The 21,863-nt window shown below is 37.8% G+C and overlaps 1 protein-coding gene across 1 annotated transcript; it reads right to left on the minus strand.

Annotated features, from left to right (window-relative positions):
• Positions 1-1,622: 1,622 nt before the first annotated feature.
• asic1a (acid sensing ion channel subunit 1a) lies at positions 1,623-18,917 on the minus strand. Its single transcript, XM_039675116.2, has 11 exons — positions 18,698-18,917; positions 15,651-16,064; positions 13,918-14,113; positions 7,679-7,826; positions 7,472-7,599; positions 7,250-7,400; positions 5,508-5,564; positions 5,050-5,203; positions 4,867-4,958; positions 4,510-4,589; positions 1,623-3,020 (listed from the first exon to the last, which is right to left on the minus strand). Exons 2-11 carry the CDS (start codon positions 16,010-16,012, stop codon positions 2,901-2,903), a joined length of 1,488 nt encoding a protein of 495 aa, XP_039531050.2. The 5' UTR covers positions 16,013-16,064; positions 18,698-18,917; the 3' UTR covers positions 1,623-2,900.
• Between the last annotated feature and the right edge of the window lie 2,946 nt (positions 18,918-21,863).

A 21,863-nucleotide genomic window follows, 5' to 3' on the forward strand; every position in this document is an offset into this window, starting at 1 on the left:
TTATAAGAATGGGACTTTAACAAAGGATCTGAGTGTCTTAAGATGGCAAAATGACCTTTGAACAATATAATCCTCTGTTAGGGAATAGGGAATACCAGAACAGCTCTCAGGGATGAAAGGTCAAAATTCAATGGAAGAAATGAGAGGAATTCCTCAATTCACAGTGAGCTTATGGATTTTTAAAAAAGGTGACAAAACTTGTGTTATTTTAGTTTTATGCTATACTATAATTAATTACTATATTCAATTAAACAAGTATAGGCTATATATATTATATATAATGGTTATTTACAATCCTTGATTCTGTTTGGTCAATAGCTGTACCTATTATTCACAATAAAACACGGCTATGACACGCTTCACCCAACTGTTCTATTTATTATTGCACAATAAACATTGCTGTTTATTGCAAAACATTGCAAAAAAAAGAACATTTCTGTTCACGGTCAGAGACTATTTTTTTCTAGCATAAGGAAGTCTTTTAGTGATTTTACTTTTTTACTTTAACATTTTTATTGTCTAGTAACCGTTTTATAAAAGCAATAACCCAGCAAACACAGAACGTTCCCCTAACGTTCCCGAATGGTACTCCTTAAGGTAACTTACTCGACTGTATGGTGAATAAGTAGGCTAACGGCTGAAGGGGTTAGCTACTCGCTTTGCGTCGAGCCTGACAACAACGTCGAGCCGTAACTTATTCACGATAAAGCACAGCCTCTTACCTTATTGCTTAAATATACATATTCAGTTTAATTTTAAAGGTTTGGTAATTGTATGTTATTTTTAGAAGTAGTAACTATTTCTAGATTTCAACCTACACCGTGTCCTAACTACACGCGACGCCACGCCGCGACACGCGAAGTTTCTAATTAGAAACGGTTCCTTCTGCGTTATACGTGGCGGCTGACAGAATGAAGAAATTAAACTGGTTATGAGTAAACATTATTTATTTTTAGTTAAAAATAAGTCACTGTGCCACAAGCGAGAACGGATAATTTACCTCAGACTTTGAAAGCATATAGGCCTAATATAGCGTTCAAAACGAATTCTATGCAAACAGACAACTGTAGGCTACTTCATCACAAAATAATCAATGAGTAGGCTATATTTTGTTAAGGTTTTGATTTTTAATAATGTTATTTCTTGATTTGATGATGTCCTTACCCATTTCCAATGCCAATGCTCACACTGTTCTGATGTGTGGCGTCTCACAGTCGCGTCGCGTCTAGTGTGGACACGGTGTTAGTTTTAGTCATTTTAAAACTGACATAGGCTACTTTCTATATTTTCTTTTTTTTCAGAACTTATTTCACAACTTTTCACATTCTATTGAACGTGCACACACACTGTTGTTGTGTTTTCATGTTTTATGGGGACTTTCCATAGGCATGACTTTTATACTGTAACTATTCTCAACCCTTCCACTGACCCTACTCATCACAGAAAACGTTCTGCATTTTTACATTTTCAAAAAACATCACTTAGAATGATTTATAAGCTGCTGTCCTCGACTCGTGGGGACTAAAAATGTCCCTACAAGAAAAATTATTTAGGATATTGCCATCTTTGTCCCCATAATGTAACTTTGACACCTCCCCAAACATACACACAATAAACAGGGCATCATTTTATGCATGTTTATTCATAAAAAAAACAAACATTTTATTACAGCCACATGATAAACATCAAAATAATACAGAAATGAATCAGCTGGAAAAGTCTGATTTACATATTAATACCGTTTTCCACCTTTTCAAGGAAATACTGAAAATTGATGATGTGGTTTTTCTGAAAAGACACCACAGATGTCTGCTGTATATGAGATTAATATAGTGTCTCAAATGTAAACCCGACGTGAAAAAATAGTCATAATCTACCATATTGCACAACAAATCACTGAATTCTATCTGCTCACATTTGACACATCTACCTAATGCGTCAGAGACTTAAAAATACTTGATTTCCTTTTAAAAAATTCCTGACACCCTGTTGCTCCAACTTTTCGTCATCCATTCTAGAAAGAATCACACGTAATATAACATGCGGAAAGACAGCCGTTCACACAGAACACGTTTTTCCATTCCACTGCGCTACTTTTACATTGTTTTTTAATGCAAACTCGTGCTAGACTGACGTCTTTAACCGTTGCGCTCGCGTCTGTAGTGTCTCTAAAAAACACCCTGCACTCTTTTTCGTTCAAATTTAACAGCAAAAACTCGTTCTGTGTGAACCTAACAAACAAACAAACTCATCCATGCACTTGCAGTCAAGCTTGCACAAACACACACACGCAGAGCAATGGCACACAACGTTAACAGACACATTTACAGACATGCGCACACACTCCAGCTCCCTTAACAAACGTGACACTGCAAACAAGCTCACATGCACCCCCTGGAAATATCTAGGGTTAGTCTCTCTGATCCGACATGGGCCCATGATATCATGCTCATATCATAGCAAGTAGCAACTACAGGTCTTCAAACTGGTGTATTGCCTCTTTCAACACCCTGTCTGTCACAATGCATTTACAGCCATAGCTATTAAGATACACAGAATTAATCAAACATGACACCGTATCCCCTCAAGCTAGACGCATTTCTGTTGCAAAAGGCCAGGCACACAAAGATCCAGCCGTTTAATTCATATTTAACTTTTGACATTCCTGTCGTATAGAGACAAAATCAAAATCGGCTTGTTCAGAAAACCACAAAACAGTTTTGGAAAAATACTAGAAAATTTTCATTCATAGGCATAAGAGAGAAAGAGAGAGTACAACCACAAGATGCCAGAACAATCTGTAGAAAACAACCGTGCTGGTGTCGCGATGCCATCTGCTAAAATGTGGAACATAATCGCAATATGACTGGCAGGCAAACAGCTGGAATATTGCGGGAATGTTAACGGAATTTACTGACATGGCATTTGACGTCGTCCAGGCTGAGTACAGTGCCGTGATCCGTGTTGTTGTTGTTGTGATGTTTCTTGTCGGAGCAGCGGCACAACCTGTATTTCATTACCTTGGCAGACAAAAAGTTAAAAAAGATGTTAAGGTGTTAAACCCTTAAACGTATTTTATAGTATATTTTTTCGCCGCAACAGTAATTCTCGAATCTCTGACGACTTAATAAGTGCAATTCACCTTTAATCCTCAAGGGTAAGCAAAACTTAAAGGAGTAGTTCACTTTTGAAAAAAATTTTGCTGATAATTTACTCACCCCCATGTCATCCAAGATGTCGATGTCTTTCTTTCTTCAGTCGAAAGGAAATTAAGGTTTTTGATGAAAATATTCCAGGATTTTTCTCCATATAATGGACTTCATTGGGAACCAAACGGCTCAAGGTCCAAAAGACACTTTCAGTACAAACTGCAAACTGTTCAAAGGGCTTTAAACGATTCCAGACAATGAATAAGGGTCTTATCAAGCGAAACGATCGCTCATTTAATAAATAAATAACAAAGTTTAAGTTTTATAAGCTCAAATGGTCGCCTTGCTCTGTTCTGTGATGCACGTTCATGACTCTCCAATGAAAAAATGAACGAATCTTTTTCCGAGTCATTTGGTTCATTTAATGAACGAAACGAACAAATTGACTCGGAAAAAGATTTGTTCATTTTGATGAACGAGTTCGAACAGGAGAGTCATGAACGTGCTTCAGAACAGAGCAAGGCGAGCATTTGAGCTTATAAAACTTAAACTTTGTTATTTATTTATTAAATGAGCGATCGTTTCGCTTGATAAGATCCTTATTCATCGTCTGGTGTCGTTTAAAGCACTTTGAAGCTGCACTGAAACTCTCATTTGGACCTTGAACCGTTTGGTTCCCACTGAAGTCCATTATATGGAGAAAATCCTTGAATGTTTTCGTCAAAAAACGTAATTTCTTTTTGACTGAAGAAAGAAAGACATGGACATCTTGGATGACATGGGGGTGAGTAAATTATCAGCAAAAGTTTTTTCAAAAGTGAACTACTCCTTTAAAATGGCTCAGCGATTTACAGCAGACCAAGACTGCGATTAAATATTAGGCATGTTTACACAACACCGTTTTGGACGTTCATTTACAAAAAATAAAAGTATTTTGAGGGCCTGAAAACCAAAACTTTTAAAAACAGGTTTCAAAGTGCATGTTTTTGAAACCAATAGCATTATTGTCTCAGTGTAAACTACAAAAATGTGAAGTTATAAAAGGTCACAAAATATGCTTTATGTATTTCTTTACATTATAAATGTCTTTACAGTCACTTTTGATAATAAACTGAATAAAAATATTAATTTGTTTAAAAAAAACTCTTAATGACCCCAAGCTTTTGAACAGTTGTGTTGTGTAGTTTTGAACAACCATGTTGCCATTCCAAGAGATTTTTAGTAAATAACTTTATTAACATGATGAGCATTAGCAGATTTAAACAGAATAAACTGTAAAAATGTCATTAGTCAAATAAAACCAAAACCCAGCAGAAATCTTTATGACCGGACAGCATTTATACTTGTTCATAAACCTTACCTCATAAAGATAGTCAAAAAGCTCCAGAATCGTAAGAATACTGGCTCCAATGAAAAGCCCCATCTGTCCTCCGATATCACCTACCAACACAAAAACACACAGAGAATGAGCAGAAGTGATAGAAATCAGTTCATATGACAATTTTTACTATATACTTGGTGAGACTTCATCCAAAAACATAAAAAAAATCGTAATCTGAAGACCAGTTTAAAGGTAAAATATGTAAATCTGATCACTTATAAAAGTAATATCTCTCATCAAAAAGTCGCAAGACTTGAAATAAAGTATCATTTGTATAAATGATGCAAGACTAGTTAGCATACGCTATTAATAATAACTAAGTATCCTGTGACTTACCCAACAGACCAGCCACCTCATAGGCTTTCCTCTGCTCGATGGTTTCATAGTTCAGAGCCTCAAAGAACACGTCCAGCACCAGGACATTCTCACTGACGACACACACAGTTCATCAATTAAGAAATGTTCAAAAACCCGTCGCTGTGATGGAGAACAGACACGACAAGTTAACTGAACACTCACGTTATGTACTTCTCAGATTTGCTGTACTTCTTTGCGAGGTATTTGACGGACGCTTTGCTGGGGATCTTGACGAAGGACAGCTCTTTACTGTAGCGTGTGATGTTGCACGGAGTCTCGCACGAGCAGTAGTCGCTGTCCGTCTCCACAAGGAAATCTTGTAGATAAATAATTGCATTGCAAACAAGATTTTTAAAGGCTGCTCATTTTGTTTTGGAGGATTCCTACAGTAGGTTAAGGTTTACATGCATTTAAGGGAAAAATATCTATATTATTTTCTAATAACACACATTTCAACATCAGCTCATTTCTCAGTGTCTGAAATTTTAATTATAGTGATAAAGTTTGATCTTTAAAACTTTGCAGAACTTTTACAGCTATAATTCACACTACATGGAAAAAAAAAGCTTAATAGGGACAATTTAATGAAGTGACACTGCGTTATGATAAAAGTTACTCACCAAGTGCTGGATGTGCACATTCTTTATATAGCACAGGGGTGCAGTAAGGCGCATCACCTGCGGGGGCAGCACATGTCTAAGTGTCATTATTGGGATTGTTTCCCACAATCATTTTCTCCCTCATGTTGTCCAAACCTGTACGTCTTCTAGACAGGAATGAAATGTTTACACCGAATTGATGTTTCCCAACGCAAAGACGTTGTGAAGCTTCAGAAGACTTGAATTTATTGTGTTTTGTGTCATATGGGTTTGGAAGGACATGAGGAAGATTAAATGGTGATTTATTACTATTATTTCTGTGTGAACTCAGGTGTTCAGAGCTCTTGTGATTTCCACCTTTTGTCAAAAAAGTGACAAAAGAAAATTGCAAAATTGCTCAATTTGAAAATATTAAAATAAGAGCTAACTCAAAATATGAACAAATCCTTTATTACTATAAATGAAGAGTTCAGATGCAAAAGCCTATAAATGCCATTTGAAATTTTCTTCTTTAATGATGATTTTTTTTTATCAAACTTGTATATTTAAGTTCAGTAATTTCACTTAAATAACAATTAATAGGTAATTATCATTGCCATTTAAGTGAAATTACTGAACTTAAATATACAAGCTTGATAAAAATCATTAAAGAAGAACATTTCCAATGGCATTTAGAGGCTTTTGCATCTGAACTCTTCAAATAATACTAAAATAACACTGGGTGGTAATTGTAAATGCACATGAAAAATCAAATACATTTTGAAATTTTACTTCACTGTAACTAACATTAAGTAAAACGACATGGTCAAAACTTTAACTTAATTAACACGCAACCCTGCTTAATTCCTTTTTAATATTAAAAACCTCAAGCACTCACAGTTATTAAATCCTCTTGCAATGTTCATGTGCATCATAATGAATATTCAATGGCCAGAGTCCTTCGGGTTAAAATCCCACACTAATACATGACAATTTCGCCTTTTGTAATCACCTAAATTGCATTTCTTTGCCTGTGGCGGTCGAACAGGAGCAGGTTTTATTTGGTTTCACTGGCTTGAGTTGTGAACTCGCTTTTTAAGAGGGAGATCCTAAAAGTACCAATAAAATACCAGCTATAATGTTATAATTGTGACTGTTAAACAATTATAGTGACTATAATCAAGTATATGCACAATCATTAAAGACTAAATTGTTATGTGAAGATGAGGATCTATGGTGTCAGTCCCATTACAAACACAACAGACTTAAAATAAACTTTGGTATTATCAAAAGCTCATTACTTACTGAAAACATATTTATTTATGTATTATTTTAGTGTTTGTTGATGTTTGGAATTATTCAATTTATTGTATAATTTATTATTTGTTATAAATTTATTATTATTCATTTTAACATGTATTTCGCATGCATAACGCATCGAGTTATTTATTCGATAATGTGTTTCCATCATAGTCTTCTCATTGGATAAAAAAAAAAAATCTACCTCATTTGAGCACATTCGTTTTTTATGCACATTTGTAGAATTAATGCACATCTTGCCATCCAATCCATTTGACAACACTGATGGACAGTGGATAAAGCAATTGCAACGTCTCATTTCACAACACAGACAATAAATGATCCTGTTCACCATTTCATCACCCCGATGGACTCTTTTGAACTGTCATTATAGTAACTGCAGCATTAGAGTAAAATACTTCTGATTTTGTACCGCCCATGCCAAATGAATGTCAAGAGCCGCTGTAATTGGTGCAGTGACTCACCGGGCATATGCACCATACGGCAGTTGCAGTTTTCCACCAGGTAGCGCGTCTCACAGTCTGTTCGACAGGCGCTGATGCTGTACGCTTTGAAATAATCCGAGCTTGGCGGGGACGACTTGCAGCTCCCCCACGGAGCAGGAAGGTACATCAGCTGAAACGTAAAAAGCATGAGTCAAATGAGTCAAGAGATCCATTTAAAGCGCGTATTAACACCACACCTACTCGCTGCTCTTGGCAGGAAACGAACGTCTGGAATCCTGGAGCAACTCCGAAGCCCAGCTGATCTATAAACGGAGGCTCGTCCTGACTGTGAATCTGAACTTTGATTCCCGCCTCAAATGACGACTCATCTGTGAGAGAAAATGAGCGAGAGTGAGAGCGAGGATGAGAGGAGAGCGCGTACCCGGTGTTTTAATCACGTGGTCTCACTTGTCTCTCCCCACACAGGTAAATATTCATCCTGCTGAATGTCCAACATGATCTCCAGGCCGTTTCCCATCCCTCCCTTCACGCTGATCTGCGGTGGGCCGGTGTCACCAGAGTTAAAGCTGTAACACTTCCCGTAACGCGTGAACACCTGAAAGCACACACAAAAGAAGCAATTTTATTGGCAATAATTTTGCTGCTTCATATTTTTTGTAAGGATTCTTTGACGAATAGAAAGTTCAAAAGAACGGCACCTTTTTAAATATTAAAAATTGTGCAATTTAATGCATCTTTTTTCCTTCTAATTTTATGAACCACTGAAATTCATTCATATTTGCATAATATTTATCATTTAAAGCTTCGTTCTTAACGTGGAACAGATGGTTGCATTTGATTATTTTCGTTCAGTCAGTCAGAAGAGACGTGCAGCCAGACTGAAATGATCTGAACCCAATAAAATGGTATTTCAAGAGCTGTAGCAATTCTTTAGTAGTAAAAATCTCTATTCTCCCAAACTGACTTGAGACATAAACAATGTGGCATAAAAAAAGAGAAAAGTTCACTGTAGACCTGCTGAGAGTTATTAAACGGAGCCTGTTCCTATGGAAACAAAGACCCAAGTGTAAAAAAACACAGAAACACACACACACTAAGCTCTGTCCTCTTGCTGTGCTCTCTTTGATGCGTTAATTAAACATTTAAAGTGTTTTCAAGACATTTCCCATTGAGCACAACTGCATCTGATTCTGTTGAAAACATAAGGAGAGATCCTGAGAGATTTTATCCTGTCAGACCAGATCAAACCACCCTGCTGTCCACATCAGCATCTATTAGTGTCCCAGTGTGCCTCACACAAACAGTCCGCATCAATACTGCAAATCCTGACACAAAAACATCCCTGTGTGACGTCCACCGACCCTCAATGATCAATAAGTGACTTTTTTTCAAAAACAGATAACAATTTTTCTGTAAAACTGCTTTGAAACAGGAAATATTGTTCATATATGAGTCATATGACAATGTTTGGTCTTGTCGGATTAGATCTGTTCTAGTCTGCTGCTGCGGCTTCTGTGAGCAAGTAGGACATGCTGTTATATGTGCAATGTAGGGATACACTAATTATTACCCGTAGCTGATCTATACAGGTGGAGCTGGGGAAGGTGGAGGGTTTCTCTTTCCAGAGAAAATGCTGACCTAGTACATTATTTGAAGGTTGAGCAGCGAGCTCATTGGTAACTGACACAGCAGTAACCAATCAGCTGTGCCTTATAAGGTGTGGCCCCTTTAAGAGCTGCGCGCTCCCTGTTGAACTCTCTGCAGTGTTATATGTGCGCCTCGAACAACCCATGTGTGCGGGTAATTTCTGTTTGATGCTACTTCTTTTATCTTATGATGTTTATTAAGTAACGATGTGACGGTAGAACGTGTGACAGACAGTTATACGAGTTAGATTTGTGAGATGTCAATCGCCTCCGTGAGTCTGTCTGTCGTCGTAATTGCGTCACTTCATAACGTTCCCATGGAAACGGGGGGAAATGGCTGCTCTTGTGTGAAGCAAACGCAACATTTTTCAACTTTCTGATAAGATACATATGACTTTTTTTGCAACGAAAATGCGAGGATTATGAAATTATGCAAACACCGCATATTTTGCACGGAAATCGGCAATTAATGCGGCGAAAGTGCGGCGTATTTGAAAAAATGCGGCCCCCGCATAAATATGCGGACTTTGGCTGATTTTGCATTGAATTCAGCGATCGCATAATCGCGTTTTTCTGGAGGGACTGTATAGAGAATCATGTGATTGCAAGCAGATTGAGTTTGACCTATCAGTCTGTGCCAGCAAGAGTTTCATGACAGGACTGTATTTAATGCATTAACCGTTGTTAAATAATGGGACCTAATTATAAAGTATGAAAAAAAAAACTGGTTTTCATCCTTAGGCAAAAATACTGGTAAGTCTGGTTGCTTAGAAAAGTAATAGGGCGCAACTTCTAGCCAAGTCTCACAAATAAGCAACAGCCTAGCAACCACCGGAACACCCCAATTTTTGCATAGCAACACTCAGAACATCTTAGCAACTCAATAACAATGCAGTGCAAGCAAGCAGCACTCACATCTGAAAAAAAATGCATAAGTTTTGAAATTACTGCATAAGAATAGCATGTTAAAAAAGGAACAAACATTGTCTTTGCCTTATTTTTTTTGTCATCATCAACAAATTAAAGTACATCTGAGAGGCTAACTGAGTTAAAGATGCCTAGATTAGTCAGTTCAAATACTGAAAGACTATCAATGGTCTTCATTCTTTATGCAACCCCCCCCCCCCCCCCACACCCATCTTCCGGTCTCTCCTTCGGCAACACTTTGGAGTCCAATTAGCCGTCATGATTAGCTGTAAACATCGTTTACGTGGGGTGGGAGCACAGACGGCATGCAAAGGCACTTTAATCACTGTCTCATTATCATGTGTGATTATTTAATTTATTGCACAATAATTTATTCACCAGCAACTGAAGATCTGAAACTAAGTCTTATATATGGTTTCTTTTATGCTCAATAAGGTTGCATTTATCTCATAATAAAAAACGGTAAAAACAACAATAGTTTGACATAATATTACAATTTAAAATAACTGTTTTCTATGTTAATATATATATTAATGTAATTTATTCTTGTGTAATCAGCAGTCTTCAGTGTCACATGATCCTTCAGAAATCATTTTAATATGCTGATTTGCTCCTCAAAAAACATTTCTTATTATCAATGTTGTAAACAGTTGTGCTGCTTCATTTTTTCTTGGCTGAATAGAGAGTTTGGTAACATTATTAAGGTCTTTACTGTCACTTTTGATTATTTTAATGATCCTTGCTGAATAAAAGTATTATTTATTCAAATAAACTCATTTAACGTTTATGTATAAACGTTATGCAAATTCAGAATCGATTAAATTGATTTTACAGGGTTGATCGATTGAGCTTGACAAATTCGGTTAACAAAATGATGGAACATGATTATTGACTTGATTTCCCGCCATGTGGAAGAAAGAGTCCAAATGATGTAAATTGTTGGGTTAGAATTTTAAATACTTTTACAGTTATTGAAATGGAGGGAAGTGAAATTGTTTAAAAATATTGTTTTAAAATTATTCAAAAAAATAATAACTAAAAATAGCTTTTTACTACAATTAAAGGCCAAAAAAGTCTGTTGTGTTTTAAAACCAAAAAAAAAAAAAAAAAAAAGAGATTTTTCTTATTAGGCCTTCAAATATTATTGTTGACAATAGGGCGCCTTCAAGTCAAAAAGGTTGAGATCCACTGTTTTAAAACTAGCTACTTGTGGGAGAACTTTTTAATAGGTCTCACGACAGAAAACAGTAATGCATCACCAAGCACATCCTATCTGTGGAAAGTGCCAAATAAAGCAGTTTGGAGAGTGTATAAACAGCATTCGAGCCCAATGACTTCAGTCATCAAGGCCAATGAAGCAAGCAATTCCCCTCCCAGAACAAAACCCACCAAGCATTTAATTGTAGCCACACAGGGCTGGAAAAAAAAAAAAAAAAATCCAAAGCACAAAATAGGAGCACGCTGGTCGTGAAAATAGACCAAGGAGAGCCATCCCTCGAACTCCATTAACAATTAGCCTACAAAAAGTCTGGTGCACTTCACTGGGCTATTTTTTCCCAAAGCACTGAGTCAGGGAAGAAGACACAGATAAAGAATAGAATGTCCCAGACGCTCTCTCACACATCACACCAAATCTAATATTTAACACTGACCTATTTTAAAGCCGGCTGGAGTTTTCCCCACTGTGGGAGTTTAAAAACCCGCCTGAAGCAAATGGGATTGCTTTTCTTCAAAAGCCTGGCAATGAAGGTGAAGATAAAATCATCGGGGGATAAGAAACATGCAGAGGTTTTTCGGGGAGACTTTTTGCACATCAGGGAACTACTAATACTGTTATACAAGCATTTATATTTAGAGATGTAGAAATCCCTGTACAATACGCTCATGTTGGCATTTGGGTAAGTAGGGCATTATCACCAACACGCCGCACAAAAGATTTCAGATGCTTCCGACGGGGATGGGGGAGTCAGTTCCACATGTCGCCATGGAAACTTGGAGAGAAACATGGTTACATCATCAAAGTAACCTTTTCAGCAACACAGTGTCATAGTGAACTCTTGCTCCAATGCTCATTTTCAGTAATGAGCTGCTGCTCACATCTGCTCTCATCGTTTACAGTTACAATTCTAGGTCTGAGTCACCGCAAAAACAATACTATAGCTGTGGTTTCGGACGGTACAACCACGGTACACGGATACACGGTTGTAATCGATAATATTCAACCCCCATTGCAAATCAGGTTTATTGGCGCCATTTTCAGACTTTCAGTTGTTTGCAAATGAACAAATCAAACAAAAGAAATTGAAATAGCTCAACAAAACTAATGAATGACTGCAGTCTCGAAAATGTTCAACCCCCTGAATAGAATCCCTCACTACAGCACAAATCTGCAAAACAGCACACCTGATGCAACAAACCAAGGGCTTGATTAGTTGCATCAGGTGTGCTTGAGCAAGAACACATGAAATATCTGAACTGGCTAGGTTTGTTGAGTGTCAAGTTTGACCTCATGTTAAAGAATAGTCCAAAAAGTTCAGAGAAAATAGCATCGCCATTCACAAACAAAGAACACAAAAAGATAGCAAAGGCACTAAATGTTCCTAAAGCTGAAGTTTGGGTGTCATTGGACCTTCTATACTTCAAATTGCACCAAGGCTTGGTTTCAGAAAAAGTCCTTGAAGACTGTGAACTTGCCATCGCAGTCACCTGGCTTAACCCCCAGAGAAAATATCTGGTGGGATTTGAAGAAAGGCAGTCGCAACACACAAACCCAAGAACATTACTGAACTAAAGGCCATTGCTCATGAGGAATGGGCTAAGATTCTTCAGAAACGCTGCCAGAAGCTGGTGCCTGGTTGTACATCTTGTTTGCAGCAGGTCATAACAGCAAAAGGGTTTTCTACTAAGTACTAAAGATGCTTGCCATGAAGGGGCTGAATATTTTTGAGACTGCAGAAGTCATACAGTTGCATACAGTTGAATTTGGGGAAACTATTTCTAAGCTATTTCAAAGTTTACTTTTCTTTATTTGTTCATTGCAAACAGCTGAAAGTCGGTACATTTTGCCAATAAACCTTATTTACAATGGGGGTTGAATAATTTCGATAACTGTATGGTACTGAATGATTACCACATGCATGCATCATGGTATTTCCATGGTAAGTACACTTTAAAGAAATCAGGATTGGAGTGTTTTACATACTTTCTACTTCAAAATGTCAAGTTTAATTTAATGTGTTACTTACTTATGCGTAGTTATTCATGAAATGTATAAGCAATTTATGAGTGAAAAGATTTTCAAAGTGTTCTTGCCTGACATCAATTCACTACGATAAGCCTACAATAATTTTGCAGTGCTTGTCTGATTTTAAAGAAAGGATCATGTGTTCTTGAGGAGCAAATCAGCATTTGAAGGATCATGTGACACTGAAGACTGGAGTAATGATGCTTAAAATTCAGCTTTGCATCACACACAGGAATAAAATCCATTTTAAAATGTATTCAAATAGAAAACAGTTATTTTAAATTGGAATAATACTGTTTTTACTGTATTTTTGATCAAAACTATATAACATAAGAGCTGCAGTTGCATAAGACCCCAAACTAGTAAACCGTAGTGTATAAATTAACCTGCTGTAATGTTTTGAATGCACGTCCTGTGTGTAGACTCTCCCGTTCACACAACAGCCGCTCTAAATGCATGCAAACTCAACTGAATTGACAGCTCTCTGGCCCAAACCTCTCTCACACTAGCCTCAGGCCATCTCATTGAGCCCTGGTTTTGCCATGTTGCCGGATACATAAAAGAAAATGTTTTTTTTCAGTACTTTTTGTTAGTGTCGTGAAATGAAAGCCATAAAACAACTCAACAGCACAATGTGAACCCTGGGAAATCTCGAGAACTACAAACTTCATTCCAGCAGCGTAAATGATTGGACTGTCAAATATCACACCCCAGCATTTGGATGAAACCTAGAAAAAGCCTCAGCCTCCGGCTCTCTCAGTACACCAGAGAGATTCGCATCAAATAAATACACCAGGGCTGCAGTATTGGGGCTTGAAGTGAAAAGAGCTCAAAGAAATCTATCACTGTGCATCCCTAGAGTTTCTCACCACGCTAAAGTCTTCGGGTCGGCACGGCGAGCCTCGGAACTGGCAGGACAGCAGCATGTCTTTAATGTCGTGTCCTGTTCTATTATAAAACTCCCACATGTTGAAGTGTCGTGGCTTGAATAGGCGAAAGTCCGCTTTGCTCTTGAGAACCTCCATCACGCTTTCTTCAACCAGGTGAGCGTCCCGAATCTCATGTCTACGGAGACACAAAAATAGCAAGAATTCACTCTTAAAAATAATAATAAGTTTTATAGCAGCAATGCCTTGAAGGACCATTTCAAGTTCCCCAAATAACTGAAATAATTCACTGAAACAAAACTGCTTTGTTCACAAGATGATGAATAAGTGTCTTATCTAGCGAAACGGTCGGTCATTTAAAAAAAAAAAAAAAAAGTTTACGTTTTATATCTGTTCCGTGATGAGCGTTCGCGACTCTCCCGTTCAAACTCGTTCATCAACATAAACGAATCTTTTTTCAAATCATGATTCGAAGGGTCCTAGATAAGACCCTTATTCATCGTCTGGAATCGTTTAAAGCCTTTTGAAGCTGCAGTGAAACTTAAATTTTGACCTTGAACCGTTTGGTTCCCAATGAAGTCCATTATATGGAGAAAATCCTGGAATGTTTTCATCAAAAACCTTAATTTTTTTTTCGACTGAAAAAAGAAAGACGTGGACATCTTGGATGACATGGGGGTGAGTAAATTATCAGCAAAAGTTTTTTTTTTTTTAAAGTGAACTACTCCTTTAAGTTGAAATAGTTGCCAAGTGCCCCTTTTACAGGCAGGTATGACGTCACATTCATATCATTGTATTCGGCGGACCGAATAAAATGATTGGACAAATTGATATTTTTTGATATTTAGACTACTTCTATTATTTACTGCTCTCAGGATGTGAAAAGAGTTTCAACCAGTATAACAAAAAGTGTTTCTGAAAAAAATGACCCACCCTACTAATAGCAACAGTGACAACATGAATAACTCAGAATGAAATCTCAATTTGACTACACTCATAATAACTGAGCGCAAATAATGGCACAATGTTAATATTTATTTTGTGCCCTTGATGCAGCACAGCTGTGCATGTTCCTTTCAGGATGATAAATAGTCAAGGTTAATTCCCTGCAAACATGTCGAAAAGTGCCACACCGACACGAATAGAGAATAAAACTGAGAAAGAGAGAGTGTGTGTGAGCACTTGGAATGCAGAGGCAGGCATGCCTGAAGTCCAATTCAAACCCACATCACATCACAGCTGCTGGGTGTTACAACACTGCAGTAACTAAATCACGACTTCCTGATGCCAGATGGAAGCAGATCCTGTCCCTACAGCCAAAGATTTCATTTTTTGAATAATGAAGTTGCAGCTCCACAATCCAAAAAAGACCTGCCACATCGGCCGTATCACAATCTACGGGTCACTTTCCTAAATTAAAATGGAAAAATAATCAGACTGCATCTTTCAACTTGCCAGAAAAGCACTCATGGGCTCCATACAACAAGATGGAGATGTAGGAAATATATAACTTGAGTAACAGGGACTCCCCCAGAGCTCTGCATTTTCATTTCCGCTCCTCAAGCTCAATAAAAACATGCTAATCATTTACACTCCAGTGTGCTTGTGTGCGTTCATGCGGGGAATACGAGAGCATAATCTACTGCGCGAGTGACTCATGCTCAATTTTAAAACTTAACCACGGCCGCTTGATTGATACGCACGTGTTCACCAACCTTGAGTTCAGCAGCGCCAGCAACTCTCCCGCGTGGTACAGGTCATTGCGTGAGATCCTGCTGAAGCGGATGGAGTTGAGATTGCAAATCGTCACTGCGGGGAAGACCATGACGGGCGTCGTGATCTCGTCAAGCTTGGTGACGTGAGGGTATTCCAGGTAGAACTGAATCCGGTCGACGCAGACGTACATGAGAAAGGTCAAAGAGCTGAGGAAAAACACCACCCAGAGGCAGCATTTGGCCGTGATCTTCTCATAAGAGAAGATGTGAGAGATGCCGTGCAGAGTCGAGGTGTGAGCGAACACTTGCAGGGGAGGCGGCTGGTCGTAATCAATGTCCATTGGTTCCACTTTAAGATCCATCGTTGATGTTTTAATTGGACAGTTCTTCCAATGCAAAGCTCTGAAACTCTCCCTAAGACATTAAACATAGAAAGACATTTTATTTCCATAGTTCCCGTGACCATAAATGAGTCATCATTCAGCAAAGCCATTTTGGGATGCAGCTCGGTCAAAGTTAAATAATAAAAAAAATATTCAACGCTATCTCACGACCAATTCGTACGAATTCGTACAAGTGATTAAAAAGTGGCGAATTCGTACTAATTCATACAACCTCACTCGTACGAATTCGTACGAATTGGGGGCGGGGTCAGGGGTAGGTCATTCGTACGAATTCATATCGTAAAATATGTACGATTTAACAAAAATCATACTAATTTGTACGAGTGAGGTCGTACCAATTGCTACGAATTAGCCACCTCGTAAAATTCGTACGAATTCCCGTGAGATCGGGTTGGAATATTGTAGTGATTACTGTGTTAAATAATAAAAAAATATTCAACGCTATCTCCCGACCAATTCGTACGAATTCGTACGAGTGATTAAAAAGTGGCAAATTCGTACTAATTCATACAACCTCACTCGTAGGAATTCGTACGAATTGTCTAAACCCACGTGATGGTTAGGTTTAGGGGCGGGGTTAGGGTAGGTCATTCGTACGAATTCATACGAATTGGCCAATTTGTAAAATATGTAAAATATGCAAAAATCGTACTTATTTGTAGCCTACAAGTGAGGTTGTACCAATTGTTACGAATTAGCAGCCATTCTCACCCCCAAGGCGTCACTTAACTGACGCCTTGGGAAGCATTTGGACATGCTTCAATATCTGACGCTTTAGGCGCCATTTAGCGTCAGTTAGATGACGCCCTAGGATCGCGTGTACCCTACCCCCACCCCACACCTAAACCTAACCGCGTCCTCTAACTGACGCTTTCCTTTAGCGTCAGTTAGAATCTAACTGACGCTAAAGGAAAGCGTCAGTTAGATGACGCCGTAGGATCGGGCGCCTAAAACGTCAAATATTGAAGCATGGTCAAAGGTGACGCCTTGGGGTGAGAATGCGTTGGAATTAGCCACCTCGTAAAATTCGCACGAATTCCCTTGAGATCGGGTTGGAATATTGTAGTGATTACTGTGCACATCATTATATTTTTTTAAAATCACGTGTCCTTTTGATCTTTCCCTCCCACTCACAGGGACATTTCTTCTCTTCTCTGATGACGTGTTTATGGGCAACCTGTCACTAACATAACATCCACCAATGGCAAACCACAACCATCCAATCAATTCCTCATGGACAAAATCAAGTACCGTCCTATATTTTTTCTTGTTCGAAAAGCCGTTTCACTCGGATATACTTTGGGAAGAAAAGTTTATCGCAAATTCTGTCTCATGCCAACTTTATGCTGGGCTGTTAACTGAAAGGCTGTGGGTTCAAATCCCACAAGTGTTGATCCATGAAATGTCACTACTTGTTCTTGACAGTGTTACTGCAACATTTCTCATTTTCATTTAAGTTGTTCTTTCAATGTAATATTTATATATTATTCCCGTTTTATTTGAAGTAACAAAATATTTTTTTAGTTTTAAGATTTTAAAGAGTTTCACCAAAAAACGTAAATCTGTCATTATTTACGCTCATGTCGTTCCGTTCTGTTCATCTTTGGAACACAAATGATGATCTTTCTTTCTGATGAAATCTGAGAGCTTTCTTTTCCTCCATTGACAGCTACGCAACTTTAACACTTTAACTCTTCATTTTTGGGTGAACTATCCCTTTAAATACTTACTAATCAGCAAACACAAGGTCATCTTGGCATCTCCAGCTCCAAATATCAGGGTTTTTCAACAGATATTGTTTCATCTCAACCAAGTTCAGCTAAATGTTTAATTTGCATAGAGAAATGTAGGAAATTGAAATGTAATGAACAAGTAGACCTATAAGATTTTGTACATCACATCAAAACTCAAATTACGATAGATCTCTACGATAGTTCCTTCCATATAGTTCAGACACGTTGACAGCATGCAGGGGAAAATCTGCTGCCCACGCCAACTTAGCCGATACCGACCAACTGACAAGAACATCTCAAAATCAAAACGACGTATTTCCCACACTTAAAATACACACTTTTAAAATAAATAAATAGAGAACATTACATTATTTATTTTCATTCATTTGTGGCATGATATACATGATGATAAAGCAAGCACCCCTATCAATATGAAAATATAGCCTACAAAAAATATACAATAATAAATAATTTAGGCATGCCTACTTTACCATTTAAATTACCACATGTTTATATTATAGACATAAATCATTTAAAAGGTAGGCCTAAAATATGCATAAATTATTTAATTTATGTTTAATTAGTAAAGCTAAAACAATAGTTATCATGACTGCATTGCAATCCAATGAGAATCAGCCTTCAGAATCAAAGGCAAAACATCTTAAGGATATGTAAAAAGTGCTTAATTGTCATGTTACAACTCATAAATATTAAAGAAAGAAAAATATTTTTCATTTTTGATGTTGGGGTGAAATGTGACCCGAACATGTTTTCGTGAGATCCACCTTTTTCCAGGTGAAACGCGCCATATCACGCGTCGGTTTTAGGCTATTACTCAACAACAGAATCCAACAGACCATCAAAGCGCGCGACCGTGATCGTAACAGTAGCGTTCACTTGTAGCGTTTACCTGAAACACTTCAGAAAGATGCTGGACACAGATGGAAGTTATCCGTGCAGAAATCAGCCGATCTCGTCGTCCACCCGACAGACCGATGGAAACCCATATCTGTGATGAAATGATGATTCGCGTGTGCTAGATGATCTCTCTCGTGTCACGATCCTGAAGCTCTAATGGCTGAAGCTGAAGCCAAGGATCGTGAGTCTCTCTCTCTCTCTCTCTCTCTCTCTCTCTCTCTCTCTCTCTCTCTCTCTCTCTGTGTCAGTGTGTGCGAGTGCGAGAGAGAGTGGGAGGGTAATTATGAATGCATAGAGAGCTAGTAGCCTACTAGATATAAGAAAACGTAGCTACCACAATCATGTGTACATGTACCATGGTTATGCCACGTTTTGAAACAAAAATGGCAGTATCGTAGTTTTTACTTGTTTCAAAACACCGAACTATCATGGTAGCCTACATTAGTGATGGCCTTAGATGGAAATAGAGTAGCCTACTGAAATCCATCACGATATTTACCATGGTACCACTATATGGTAGGCCTATATGTACAGAATACTTTGGTAATATAATATAAATATGCAGGCAGGCTACCATGTCCAAGTAAATAAATCAAATATGGTAGCCTACTTTTGGACAAGTTTTGGAATATTTTATTTTTTTACAACCATACAGTACCTTGGTATTAAGTATTGGAGTATGCAAATTCTATCTATCTATCTATCTATCTATCTATCTATCTATCTATCTATCTATCTATCTATCTATCTATCTATCTATCTATCTATCTATCTATCTATCTATCTATCTATCTATCTATCTATCTATCTATCTATCTATCTATCTATCTATCTATCTGTCTATCTATCTGTCTATCTATCTGTCTATCTGTCTGTCTGTTCTATTTTTTTCAGTTTGGTATATCCCTATGCCATAATATTGTGGTACCTATACTATCAAAAGGAATCGAAAACATTACCGAACAAATACAAATCTATTGTATTATACTCTCATTTCCTGTATCTGATCTTTCTCAATGAGTTTACAGTAATCCGAAAAATAACCCTCAAACAATAAACCAGTTTATGGGTTTGTATACGGATCCTACGCATGACATCTTTGTATAAATGGCCACATATGATATCTTAGCTGCTGTATAAATATTCATCTCTTGAGATTAAATATAAATGATATTTTTTAAGTGCATCAGGAGAGAAGTGCCCACATCAATCTGACAGGTTTATGGCGTTGGATATATGGCTCATGTCATCACACACACGTACACACACACACACTCAGAATCTGTCTAATGTGGTTAAGTCAAGAGAATGAAGCACTGTGTGCTACGTCCATGTAATATGCTTTATTTAGTTAAAACACTACATCTCCTTTCACTTGTTCTCTGTTACACATGACTCCTATTGTTTTGGAGTCTTAGCTTAATACATGCTTTTAAAGTCCCTGAACTCTGTCTATAATGCATGGTTACACTACGCCTGTTTTAGTCTCCTGTCTACATGGCCAGACATTTGTTCATGGGGCCACTATAGGCTAAATTGATTATTTACATTGACAATAATCAGAAAAGTTTCTTACGTAAAGGGTTAGTTCACCCAAAAATGAAAATTATAACAACTCAGCCTCATGTCATCCCAAGCCCGTATAAGACCTCCGTTCATCTTCAGAACACAGTTTAAGATATTTTAGATTTAGTCCGAGAGCTTTCTGTCCCTCCATTGAAAATGCATGTATAGTATACTGTCCTTGTCCAGAAAGGGAATAAAGACATCATCAGTGGGTTAGTTACAATTTTTTTGAAGCATCGAAAACACATTTTGGTCCCAAAAATAACAAAAACTACGACTTTATTCAGCATTGTATTGTATCTGTTGTCGAGCCGCGTTCAGTGATGACGTAAGACGCTGCTGATTTCTGAAGGATCATGTGACACTGAAGAAGACTGGAGTAAGGATGCTGTCATCACAGGAAGAAATGGCATTTTTAAAGGTTTTTTACATAAATTGTAATACAATTTCATAATATTACTGTTTTTACTGTATAGGCAACATTTGGATTTAAAAATGAGGGGGAAAAGAGTCAAAACTCCAAATGATGTCAAGTGTATGAAATCATGTTTATTTGTAATTTATGTACAGCACAGTTGTGAACTATGACACGGGCGGAGTCAAATGTGAGCAGATGAGGGCGGGGTCACAGAGTCTCTGGAAATCATTGCTTCTCTTCCTTTGGCTGTCCTGTGACGGGAAGACACAAAGACAGAACCATTGACTGGAAACATACAGCAAGTGTAATAAAATCCCATTATCCCTGAGAGCAAGATAGAAATGTGCAATCTTCTCTCTCATTTGTGTCAAGATGTTGTATTTCTCACACACACTATTGATTTGTCAGACAAACGTTTGCCATGAAAACCAATTTACATTTCAGTTTGTTAGATATTTTGCTAAAATGTATTATTTATAGAAGTGTTTTGACATTTATGCTGTTTAATGCACCTCTGAAATGTCTATTGTGACCATTTACCTCCTTGCTTTTTGGTGTCCTCTCCTTTCTGATCACCTTTCTTCGGCTGCTCCTTAGGACTCTGAGGTTGCTATATGGAAGACAAGAAAATCGAAATTCAATCTCAAGAAAGCAATTAAAGATTAATTATGCATGTATGCGCAATGAGTCTGCTGTGGGCAATTTTTACCTTGGTAGCGGATTTCTTATCCGCCTTGTTACCTGTTAAAACATTCAGGGCATTACTTTTTAATTACTGTGGTGTTTTGGTTATACAGATTTTGTAAAGGTCAAAATGAAAGGTTAAATTATTTTATGACAGTTTTACATGTTACAAAAAACATATTTCAAAGCTTTTCTTCAATATCTACCTTTTGTTCCAGGCATTTTGGCTGCGCTCCAAAGTCCTTGCGTCCTTTTAGAATAAGCAGTGCTGAGTGCTGGCGCGGCCCTCATTTATGGCCCCGGCCACTGAATGACTCCACTTACGGGGCCCCTTCGGGAAAGAGCGTCAGGAACAAGTAAAGAGCCCCGTCAGCTGTGCCTCTGCACTGTCCTGTCACGGGCCTCTGCTGAGCTCAGGTGGAATCATATCTTTTGTACAGTTAATCCTTTTAGCAAATCGATGGTTCTCTCCCGCAGCCTTTTCCTCAAA

The sequence above is a fragment of the Pimephales promelas genome, chromosome 14 (assembly GCF_988280905.1).
Source record: "Pimephales promelas chromosome 14, fPimPro1.hap1.1, whole genome shotgun sequence".
NCBI lineage: Eukaryota > Metazoa > Chordata > Actinopteri > Cypriniformes > Leuciscidae > Pimephales > Pimephales promelas.